Genomic DNA, 12705 nt, shown 5'->3' with positions numbered 1-12705 from the left:
GCATGTTTAGTATGCATTCAGTCCCTTTTAATTTTTTTATTATTTTTTTTAATTTTTTTTATATGGAATTTATTTTTTATTTTTATTTTTCTTTAATTCTTTCATGCGTTCCCAAACATGAACCCCCCTCCCACCTCCCTCCCCATAACATCTCTCTGGGTCATCCCCATGCACCAGCCCCAAGCATGCTGCATCCTGCGTCAGACATAGACTGGCGATTCAATTCTTACATGATAGTATACATGTTAGAATGTCATTCTCCCAAATCATCCCACCCTCTCCCTCTCCCTCTGAGTCCAAAAGTCTGTTATACACAGCTGTGTCTCTTTCCCTGTCTTGCATACAGGGTCGTCATTGCCATCTTCCTAAATTCCATATATATGTGTTAGTATACTGTATTGGTGTTTTTCTTTCTGGCTTACTTCACTCTGTATAATCGGCTCCAGTTTCATCCATCTCATCAGAACTGATTCAAATGAATTCTTTTTAACGGCTGAGTAATACTCCATTGTGTATATGTACCACAGCTTTCTTATCCATTCATCTGCTGATGGACATCTAGGTTGTTTCCATGTCCTGGCTATTATAAAGAGTGCTGCGATGAACATTGGGGTACATGTGTCTCTTTCAATTCTGGTTTCCTTGGTGTGTATGCCCAGAAGTGGGATTGCTGGGTTGGTGGGAATGCAAACTAGTACAGCCACTATGGAGAACAGTGTGGAGATTCCTTAAAAAATTGCAAATAGAACTACCTCAGTCCCTTTTTAAGTTGAACAACATGAATTAAATTCCTCTCTGTCCCTACTGCACCCCCAACTCTTGGCCGGAAGCAAAAAATTGCAGAGACTGAAGGCTGATTCCAGCACATCGCTGTGGATATTTCGTTACCACTGTTTTTTTTTTTCTTTTTTTTTTGGGGGGGGGAGTTTGTTGCTAACATTAAAATTAGTAGATTGTACATAAATATCCAAACTTCCAATTCCCTTGAAAACATGGCCAACTGGCCCGCTTTCCAGCATGGGTGAAGTGGAGGAAAGGCTGCTCCCAGTGGTAAGGCCTGTGCTGCCCAGATTCCAACATGTCCATCTAGTCTTAGTATCATATCTCCTGCTTCCTGGGGCCATGAATTTGTGAGAGCTATACTGCTAGCTCTCTTAAGTTAAAGACTACTTTTGTCTTGATTAACTTTGACTTTGAAGCCTTTAACCCAGAACCTAGCACACAGTTCTTCCTTGTCCAGTTGTTGGAAGATATAAAATATCTTGTGGATGCATACAGCATATCTTCCAATACTGAAACCATACAATTAAAGTAATATTCTTCCCTAAATCTTTGATGCAGCCTGGCATCATAGGTGCCCCTGATGTCTGCCATTAGACCCACTACCTAAAGCCAGTTGTATGTTCTTAAGCTGTCCCTGAAGTCTTCACTTTGCCATTTGACCATTTATCCTCCTAGCAATCTCCTCTTCAATGAAGACAGCAATGCATTTCTCATGAAGTGCCTAGGAAGATGACATGAGACCAAGAATGTCGAGCGCAGCCCCTACTATCCATTTTCATGATGTTCTTAGTAGTTTTTTCTCCATGTAGGCAGGGTTCTCAAACTTCTTAGATGTCCATGCAGATCAGTTTGATTTTCCAGCCAAGCTTCAAGGAAGAGATTACAGTTCAATTCTCTGTATTCTGAGAAGCTTCAAAGGCTACTCACCAAGGACACTGATGAAGATAAAGATTTTATCGAGACCTTTGTGTTTTTTTCAGATCTTTTAGTGGCCTAAAGGGGAAAACTCGGGTAGGTCAGATCATATATAACTAGGGGCTCCTGGTCACCATTACATGCTAAGAACCCAAAGTTCCCTGAATACTTGGAGCCAGGAAAGAAGCATGAAGTGGATTGTGCTCCTTGGGCTGGTGGCCTTCTCAGAGTGCATAGTCAAGTAAGTATGGGGACTGTAAGCCACATCATATTCCTTTCTCGGATTTTTCTTTTCATCTGATTATTCTTCCAGCCATCAGGTTTAGAAGGGAATGGAATATTTCCCTAAGAGTCTTAAAGCTCCACTCTTACTTATTGATAAGTAACTTGCAATAGGAAATGTGGATTCCAAGATTTTGGTTGGGTTGCACAAATTTTGGGGTCCAGTCATGTCATTACCTATTGAAAATGCAACTCCTTGCAACTGTTCAGTGCACAGTCTATGAAGATGTCGATGTGGTCCTGTGGAATAGCATTTCTACATTTTATTCAACATGTCCTCTTTTCTTCCTATCTACTTCAGTGTGTATATGTCTATGTCTGCATCTCTGTATCACTGTCATTTGTCTCTCCATCTCTTTTGAAGTCACTGGGAGTGTTTTTCTTTTTGTGTTGTTTGTTTTCAATTGTTCACTTGACTCTTACTTCCTTCTCAAGCCTCTGAATTTCCCTTAGTCATTCCCTATATCTTAGATTCTTCTTTCAACTCTCTCTTCTCTTTCAACTTGGAGAAAGATACACTGTTTTATATACACTGTTTTATATCTGACAAGCAGTGTGACCACAGCCAATTCAGAAACCTCTTGCATTTCAAATTGCTCTCTTCTAAAAGATGATAATAGTCCTCCTTCTATCTCATTCCTTGAGGTTCTATGAGAAGGAATGAGTGGGATGGCAAAATAAATGCTAATGGCTGTCATTGTTGACACTTCCTATCTATCAGGTACCTTATATCTATCACTTCACTTATCCCCAAGATATTCTTTCTGGAGGGTTTGTATTGTTACATTCCACCATACCGAAGGGGAGACTGAGACACCACATGGTCATACAGCTTACCCAAAGCTGCAGAACAGATCCTGTATTCAAATCTGTCTTTGCCATGGTATATGCATAAAATTCTGATAACAATATGCCTCATAAAAATGATTAGAAAACACAAAGGGCCATTACAATGACAGTTATACCTTAACACTGACAGCTAATTGTGGCGTCTTGTTTGTTTTCTTTGTCAAATGCTCGGTGAAAGAATACCTCTAAGGAGAGTGAAGACCATGAGAAACACCCTCAGGGGAAAAAACATGCTGAACAATTTCCTGAAGGAGCATGCTTATAGACTGTCCCAGATGTCTTCTCGTGGCTCAAATTTAACTATTCACCCGCTGAAAAACATCAAGGATGTGAGTATTTCGGGAGGATGGTGCTCCACAGCGCCCCCTGGTGCTCTAGCCTAGCACTGGGGCTCATCTGGAGGTGCCAGGTGGGATGTTGGGGTTGGGGGTCCTGCAGGAGGCCGAGACACTGGAAAATAGGGACCCCGGCCAGAGGAGAAGGCACTCTCCTCCACAACTGTTTGTTTTTGTGACTGGACCTGGCAATTACCAGGTGGCAGGTAAATATCCATTTCTGTGTCAAACATGTGTCATTAGTTTGAGGACAATTGTTCCTTCAGAACTAAGTGAGCCCCTCAGTTACAGATGAAGAGTGAACCATCTCTGTTCAAAAGGTAGAACCAACTGCAAAGCAATTGTGAATCCTCAGGTAGAGGAATTCAGTTTTCTGAGATGCAAGAAAGACAGCAGTAAAAAGTTACTGAACCTGTATTCCCTTGTATGGCCATAAGAATCACTGTGGTTACTGTTTTCAGATTAGACAAAGGGCTTATTTTGTCTTCAAAAATGCTCATGCCAGCCTGAGAGATAGGCAAAGAGTAAATACATGTAAAATGAAATGGTCACCTGTGTGGTGTTAATTGGATGTGATCTGAGTTTGGAGGGAGTGGCTGGGGTTGAACAAGAAGGACCTCCTGGAGAAGGGCGTGCTAAGGCTGGGATTGAAGAGACTACAGAGCTTCTCAAATGAAGGCACCAGGACTTCCTTGTGTGCCCAGTGGTCCTGGAGGCACAGTGGTTATGTCTCTGGGCTTCCCATGCAGGAGGTACCACTTCAACGCCTGGTCATAGAGTCAATATCCTGCATACAATGTAGCATAGCGAAAATATATCAAATGCAGATACCTCTGTGACCAACGTCTATGAACTGCATGGTGGTTAGAAAGTGATCTCAAGAAATATGTGACACCCAGAGGGAGGCATCAGTGTGGGAATAGAGCGTAGCCATTTCTGCACTAACCCACTCCATCCTTCTCCCTGTAGGTGGTCTACATGGGTAGCATCACCATTGGAACACCCCCTCAGGAATTCCAGGTTATCTTTGACACAGGCTCATCTGACTTGTGGATGGCCTCTGACTTTTGCGCCACTGCAGCCTATTGTGAGTACAGACACCCCATACCCAGACCATCCTTCACTTGCCCTGCTGCCCTGTTTCCATCCTTGGCACCTGATGACACTCATCTCTTGTGTCTCCAGCTACACACAATAGGTTCAGATATCGTCTGTCTTCTACCTTCCGGATTACCAATAAGACCTTCAGCGTCGCCTACGAATCTGGGAGAATGAAAGGAGTTGTTGCTCATGACACAGTTCGGGTAACAGTGTGACATATGCTGAGTCAGGAGTGGCTATGGACTGACCACTTTTGGCAAAACAGATGCAAGACCACCTGCCAGGACCCTTCCTAGCCTAACTCCCATATATATTGGCCATCTTATCCACAGGGTCATGTCTCTGGGGAAGCAATGCCTGTGGTGACACATGAGAAAACAGATTAGCTCACCCAGAGAGTGGTTTGAGGTGTGGACTTGCACCTCCTCTGCCCATGAGCAGTTCAAGGATCATTTTGCTGGGAGCGAGAAGAGGGGAAAAAAGCACCTACTCTTATATTCACAGACTGTTCCAGGCACTTTCAGGTGATAACTGGTTTAGTCCTGCAACAACCCCACACAGCAGTTACTCTGATTAGGTCATGAAACATATGAGGAAACTGAGGTACAGACAGCAAGGGCCTTGAGGAGGGCACACATGTCATATAAGGTGGAATTAGGCTGGCTTTTCAGGATTGAAGTTGCTGTGGGGTGTTTGGGGACAGGATAAAACTGATCTGGGGACCCTGGGGGCAGTCAAGTGCTTCAGGTATCCAGAGTGGGAAACTGGGGACCTGAGAAGTCAAGGGGCCTGATGAATGAGTTCTCACTCTAGAGGACCCTTGAGAGTGTAATGAACCTATGGCCTGCTTCCCCCACTTCATGTATCTGTAGATAGAAACACTTTTCTTTCCCACAGATTGGGGACCTTGTAAGCACTGACCAGCCGTTCGGTCTAAGCATGGAGGAATACGGGTTTGAGGATATAACTTTTGATGGCATCTTGGGCTTGAACTACCCCAACATGTCCTCTTCTGGAGCAATCCCCATCTTTGACAAGCTGAAGAATGAAGGTGCCATTTCTGAGCCTGTTTTTGCCTTCTACTTGAGCAAGTAAGTCTGAGATGGACAATCTCTTTCTCCTAATTAGCTGCAAGATACTTTCAGTTTCACAAAAATTTACACAACACTTAAATAAGAAGTATCTGAGAGATAATCTAACCCAGGATAACTATGGACCCAGGACCCTACCTGGCTTCACCCCTGGCTTTTAGGAATAAAAGTTTATTGGAACCCTACTCCTGGGCTCAAGACCAGTTACTTGGTCTAGGGGGGTGAGTGAGGAGGAAGGCTAATGGAAGGCAACAGGAAACAAGTTCAAGGAAAAGGCATTAGGATTTGATTATGAATTTGATAAGGAACGAAGGAGAAGGATGGTGAATATCTTTCCTTTATCATTTTCATTTCACTGGGAGCCCAGGACCAGCTACCCAATTTGTAGGACCCAGTGATAAATGAAAGTGTGGGACACAAAAGTATGGGACGTTGTTCAAGAAATATGAGGCATTTCATGAAAGGGAGAGCAGAAGCGGGGTCCCTTTTGAGTTTGGAGACCTTTTGACGTTAGAGGTCACATGCCATTGGAGCCAATGCTGGGTGACTGAACCCACACCCTTAGAACCCCCAGGCCTTGATTTTCCTGAAAAATGACAAGGTGGACAAGGGGAAAGCCAAAAACACTTCAGCACCCTGTCCTCTGAAGGTGTCTGAACACTCAGGTTGCTGGAGGTCCAGGGCATCTTCAGAAGACATAGTGGGTGGAGCCCTGCCAAGTGCTTCAGCTTCTAACCTCCTCTGTGCCATTCATTAGCCAGTAACAGACCTCAATCTGGATCTCAATCTCTCCTAGACTCGATTTCTGCATCTGCACATGGGGACCTTATTAGGGCCTTGATGGGTGGACAAGCACAGCTCTCAGAAAGTGTTGTTACTGTCCTCCAAGGATCCCCCCATCACTTCTCTCTACAGAGACAAGCAGGAGGGGAGTGTGGTGATGTTTGGTGGGGTGGACCACCGCTACTACAAGGGAGAGCTCAACTGGGTACCATTGATCCAAGCAGGTGACTGGATGGTACACATGGACAGGTAAGCCTCTCCTTCTGAGGGTCAGTCCAAGTGATGTTCCCACTACTGTTCATGGACACAGGCAGACACACACAAATGCATTCTCAAACACACAATCACACAGATATACACTACTCACAACAACACAGACAAACATGAAAACACACAAGCAGCCACATATAAACATACCCAGCAACACATAAAAACATGCATAGCTAGTCAGAGACACACAAGCACACACAGAGACACATATCAGTTCAGTTCAATCAACACATAAAAACAAACACAAAGCACATAGATACACAAACAACCCATAGGTTCTTAATCCCCAGGCCTTCTGAGCATGGCTTGGACCAGGGTCCTAAAAGGCATCAGAGAGGTCTTTGCAGCTGGGACAATGCTGCACCCACTGCCCTTTGAGGTGGGGAGCATGGTTAAAGGATTCTACAGTGTGGTGAATAGAGGATCAGGGAGAATTTCTCCAGCCTGAACAGAGTTATGATAAGATGAGCGAATCTCCAGGGCTACCTAGGACATAGGAAGTTCTCAGTACAGCTAACGCCATTTTAAAAACAGGAGCAGTCCTGAGAAAATGGGGAAAACTGGTCTTTTTAGGGAGGAGCTACCCAGCAATGGAGAGAGGTTGGCTGCAGTCTTAAGATGTGAAAGCAACTAATACAAAGGACACCCCATATTCTTGGGCACACAGTGGGACAGAGGCTATAACAGAGAATCAGGAAGGTGGGATACAGCAGTGACCTGAGGACAAGAGGCATAATTGATAGGATTCTGTCATACCCTCAGATAAAAGCTGACCTGTCCTTTGGAGTTTCTGTTGGCTAGTCATGTATTTCCTTGCCAGGGTCTCAGGGTCTGAGCTAGTTGTAGGAGCAGTGCTGGCAGACACCTTCTCCCAGAGGAGTCCCTCTCTCCCACCACTATGAGAATCTGCTGCCCTTGCGAATCTCCATCTTCACTCTGTGTGTGTAACTTGTTATTTTTCCCCATCAGATACAGCTCTCTGGAGGTTTCTTATTGTTTTCTCAGTCTTCATTCACTCATTGAACAGACAAGCATTGGGTATCCACTGGGTGCCAGGCACTTAAGGGAGGCAAGGTACAAAAGATCTTGTCAGGGTACAAAAGAACCTAGTGTATTCATACAGTATTCGAGGATGTCAAGAAAGGTGATTTGTCAAGAGCAAAGGAAAAGAGGCCAAGAGACAAAGGGCTGTTTAGGAGACAGTCAGGAAGGGGACAACTCTGGGGAGACTCAGAGTGACCTTGATACCCACTTTCTTCCTTTGTCTCTCAGCATCTCCATGAGAAGAAAGGTTATTGCTTGTTCTGGTGGCTGCGAGGCCGTTGTTGACACCGGGGTATCAGTGATCAAAGGCCCAAGAACACTGGTCGATAACATACGGAAGCTCATCGGCGCCACACCATGGGGTTCCAAGGTGAAGGGTCATGCCCCAGGGTCACTCCCAGTCTCCACATACAACAAGGATCTCCAGGGTCAACCTCTCACCCTCTCTCTCTAACAGCACTACGTTTCATGTTTTGTGGACCTGCCTTCTATTATTTTCACCATTAACGGTATCAACTACCCAGTACCAGCTCGAGCCTACATCCTCAAGGTGAGGGGACAGTGCTGAGGGTTGGTTCTCAAACTGGAGCATGCAGGAACCCTTGGGCTGCTGCAGGGAGGAGGGCGCCCTCTGGAGGCCATGTCATACCATTGCAGATGCTGCTGAGCTGTGTGGCTGGGCCAGTGCCTCCCACAAAACCAATCATTTGAGAATAAAGGGCCGTGTGAGACACTGACTTTCCTGAAATAAATGTGTAGAGGCCACACCATATGGAATGGTGGGGGTCAGGGAGAGGGGAACACTAAGGTCCTCAGTCCTCAAAGAACTTCAATTCCATCTGAACCTGTAGGTACATGAACATGAAATTCAGCACTAGCAGTCCCTGAAATAGGCCATGTTACAAGGAAAATGGTGGGGACAGTCCCAGTATGATGTTCCAGCATAAGTTAACAGTCTCCCTTCCCTTTTCACAGTTTTCCTGGTTTGGATGATAAATTACTTGGTCAGCCTAGTTCTCGGCTGCATCTTTCCCTTGCTCCCGCCAGGTGCCTCCTTTGTGAGTTGCTGTACTCAACCCCTCTGTGGGGAGGTTGGATGCTAATATGAATAAAGGGTGCACAGCGACTGCTCAGCCCCGGCAGTGGGTGGAGGCTTCATGTCAGCTCCCAGCGGGAGTTCAGAGCAGGCTGGTGGGCTCAAAGAAGGCTCTGAGGAAAAGAGGGAATTTCAGGAATTCTAAAACCACAAACTCATTAAGCCTTATGGAGGGTTGCTTGGTTCTAGGCAAAACTACACGGGATTCCATCCAAATGGAATCCCAGGGTAGTCTGCACTGGGGCACCAGGGACTTACGATGGGTGATGAGGGCTATGGACTGACCAGTGGGGATGGGGAACCAGAGTACGTTACCCAACCAAGCCTGGAGTGGTCAAAGAGGGTGACTGTGGGCTGAAGGAGGCTTAACAGCGTTCCTGAGTTAAGTCTTCAAGAAAGTGTTGTGGGCACTGCTCTATTTAATATGGATAACCAACAATGAGTTACTGTGTAGCACAGGGAAATCTGCTCAGTTATCCTGGATGGGAGGGGTGTCTTTGGGACCAGGATACTTGAATACATATGATTGAGTCCCTTTACTGTCCACCTGAAATTCAGATTATTGTTAATCAGCTATACTCAAATACAAAATAAAGTTTTTTAAAAAAGTATGGATTGTGGGGTTGCCAAAGGAGAACCAGCATTCTCTGCAGAGAAAATAAGGAGCAGGAGTCAGAAGGAAAGCAATTGGGAATGAGGAAAGCTATGGACACACTTGTTCTTTTCTAAAAAATTATATTGAAGTGTGGCTAATCTTCAGTGTTGCATTAAGTTCTGTTGCACAGCAATGTGACTCAGTTATACACATAAAAAATATATATTTTCTTATTCTTTTTCATGTGATTTATCACTGAATATTTAATATAATCCCTTATGCTCTACAGTAAGACTTTGTTGTTTTTCATTCCTCTGTTTCCCCACTCCCAGCTCTCTCCTCCCCCACACCTTTCCTCATGGCAACCTCATGTCTTGGCCTTCTTTGGTTTTGGATGAACTCTCATAGCCCCTGCTCATGAGAAAACCCCTTGACACTTACCAAAAGAGGGAAATAAAACAAAGTATTTTGCTGGGTCTGGGTGTTGGGGAGAGTCACTGGTAAGGGCTCATGCTGAGTGATATGTCTCTCTGACTCCCTCAGAATTATAGAGGCTGTTATTTCATCTTTGAAGAGATCGCTGTGAGTCCACCTATAGAGACCTGGATCCTGGGTGACATCTTCCTGAGGCTGTATTTCTCAGTCTATGATCGAGGAAATGACAGGATTGGCCTGGCAAGGGCAGTGTAAATTCTTGGAGTGGTTCGGGAATCAGTAAGGCTGCTTCTGACACACACTCACTCACATCTTGGGCACTCCTGCCCAGGAGACTGGTGAACTGTGTTTGGTGGTCTGCAGACCCTATTCTCAATAAAGAATAAAGGGTTTCACTCTTAATTGTACTGAAATAAATGGTTGCCTCTGTTTGTGTCCGGGGTGAAAGATCTAGAACCACGTCTGAAACAAAATTGGGAGGTACCCTACTCCAACTGGCTTCAAGGAAAAGGGAGACTCATTGAAATGATTCTGGGAATCCAGGACACAAGAATCAGAGCAAATACAAAGATCTCAGTGACTTGACCCAAGAAATCAGAAGTCATCAGTTCTCTCTTTCTCAACCTCGGTCTTTCTCTTCCCTCTTTTTTGATGGTCTTAGCCTGACAACTTTCTTCCTTAAGGCTTCTACACCTAGTGAGGGAGTCAAGCTACCTGTCCTAGGGTTTTATATCCTGAAGGCATCTCCTACTAAGGAAAGAAGCTTGGAGCCATTAGAGTTCAAGGGTGTTCCCTGAATGATTCACCTCAGTTCACCTGTACAGCCCTAGATCAACCAACGTGGCAGGGCCATGGGGTGCTATGATTGGTTTTACATGGTCATTGGCCAGGACTCAGCAGCACACATGATTGTCAATTTCCTCCATAACTACATGACTGAAGCTGGGGCTAGGCAGCCCCAAGGAAAGCAACTGGCAGATGGTCTAGGCCATGCAAGAGTTTGTGATGACCCACCAACTCCACCATATCCTCATTCATAGGAACTATAAGGGGTAATGAAATAGACTCTCTTCATCCTATCTCAGATGATCTTATCACTGGACTTCTCTTCCAGGGGTTTTTGAGTGAGGTACTTCATGCAGAGCTGGTTCCCTCTTGTTCCCACACCCCAGTAACCAGCTCTCTGCCATATATGCCTGTTCTTTCCTTTCCAGGCCTACTTGGTAAGTGGTGGTCCCAGTGCATCCCTGAGCCATCCTCCTCCTCCAGGGCCAAGAATGCCCCTTCCTTTGCCTCCAATGCTGCTGGGGAGAATGCAACACATGTATCGGGGGACCCAGGCTACAGAGAGCCCTCAGCTTTTCTGGGCTTCCTCCAGGGGTGGAGCTACAAACTATTTGCTTGGAGCTGCCATGGTTAGGCACTTTTCCAGTGGAAGCATCCGTTCTTTCCTCCTGGAGTCCCTCAGTAGATGCCTCAGCTAAGACAGCAGGGGTCAGAAGTTGATTTCCTTTCAGATTGACTGGTGTGATCTCCTTGTTGTGTAAGCGACTCTCAAGAATCTTCTCAAGCACCACAATTCAAAAGCTCACTTCTTTGGCATTCATCCTTTGTATGGTCCAGATCTCACATCTGTACATGATTACTGGAAAAATCATAGCTTTGACACTACAGACCTTTGTAGCAAAGTGAGAATCTGCTTTTTAATACACTGTACAGGTTTTTCATCAAAGAAGGCAATGCAAGCCACTCCAGTACTCTTGCCTAGAAAATCCCATGGATGGAGCCGCCTGGTAGGCTGCCGTTCATGGGGTCGCTATGAGTCGGACGCGACTGAGCGACTTCACTTTCACTTTTCACTTTCACGCAATGGAGAAAGAAATGGCAACCCACTCCAGTGTTCTTGCCTGGAGAATCCCAGGGACGGCAGAGCCTGGTGGGCTGGCTATGGTGGGCTGGCTATGGGGTGGCACAGAGTTGGACATGACTGAAGAAACTTAGCAGCAGCAGCAGCAGCAGCACAGAATTTTCATAGTATTTCTTCCTTCCAAGGAGCAAGTGTCTTAATATTGTGGCTGCAGTCAAGGTCCATAGTAATTTTGATGTCCAAGAAAATAAAATTTGCCACTATTTCCACTTTTCCATCATCTATATGCCATGAAGTTGTGGGACTGGATGCCGTGAATGTTGAGTATCTTTTTGTGAATAGTTTTTTGAATGTTGAGTTTAAGCCAACTTTTTTTCATCCCCGATCCTTACTAATTGGTCTTTAGTTCTTTGCTTTGTGCTATTAGGGTAGTGTCATTTTCATATCTGTGGATGTTGATATTTCTCCCAGCAATCTTGATTCCATCTTGAGATTTATGCAGTCCAGCATATTGAATGATCTTTCCTATGTACAAGTTCAATAACCAGAATAACAATGTATACCTTGTCATGCTCCTTTCCCAATTGTAAATCTTTTAGTAGTTCCATGTCTGATTCTAACTGCCCCTTTTTGACCTACATACAGACTTTCAGGAGACAGGTAACGTGATCTGCTACTCCCATTCTCTTAAAAATTTTCCACAGTTTGTTGTGGTCTGCACAGTGAAAGGCTTTATACTGTCAGTGAAGCAGATGCAGATGATTTACTGGAATCCCCTTGGTTTTTCTATGGTCCAATGGATGTTGGCAATTTGATCTCTGGTTCCTCAAACCAGTTTGTACATCTGGAAGTTCTCAGTTCATGTACTGTAAAGCTTAGCTTGAAGGATTTTGAGCATTATCTTGCTAGCATGTGAGATGAGCACAACTGCATGATAGGTTAAACATTCTTTGGAATTGCCTTTCTTTTGGATTGGAATGAAAACTGACCTTTTCCAGCACTGTGGCCATTGCTGAGTTTTCCAAATTTGGTGCCATATTGAATGCAGCACTGTTACAACCTCATTCTTTACAATGTTTTAAACAGCTCAGATGGAATTCCATCACCTCCACTAGCTTTGCTTGTAGTGGTGCTTCCTGAGGCCCACTTGACTTCATGTTCTAGTATAGCTGGCTCTACATAAGTGACCCCAACGTCATCTCTATCCGGGTCATTATGACCATTTTTGTGCAGTTCTTCTGTGCATCCTTGTTACCTCT

The 12705-nt window shown here is 44.9% G+C and overlaps 1 protein-coding gene across 1 annotated transcript; it reads left to right on the top strand.

Moving 5' to 3' along the window:
* Positions 1-1886: 1886 nt before the first annotated feature.
* On the top strand, positions 1887-9834 carry LOC138427221 (pregnancy-associated glycoprotein 1-like). The gene is made up of 9 exons (XM_069566592.2): positions 1887-1939; positions 3008-3158; positions 4134-4251; positions 4350-4468; positions 5163-5356; positions 6272-6388; positions 7682-7823; positions 7911-8003; positions 9688-9834. The coding sequence occupies exons 1-9, from the start codon at positions 1887-1889 to the stop codon at positions 9832-9834; spliced, it is 1134 nt and encodes a 377-aa protein (XP_069422693.2).
* Positions 9835-12705: the final 2871 nt, after the last annotated feature.

Source organism: Ovis canadensis, chromosome 21 (assembly GCF_042477335.2).
Source record: "Ovis canadensis isolate MfBH-ARS-UI-01 breed Bighorn chromosome 21, ARS-UI_OviCan_v2, whole genome shotgun sequence".
Lineage (NCBI taxonomy): Eukaryota > Metazoa > Chordata > Mammalia > Artiodactyla > Bovidae > Ovis > Ovis canadensis.
The sequence above is the reverse complement of the archived record's forward strand: the minus strand, read 5'-3'. Positions and strand labels throughout refer to the sequence as shown.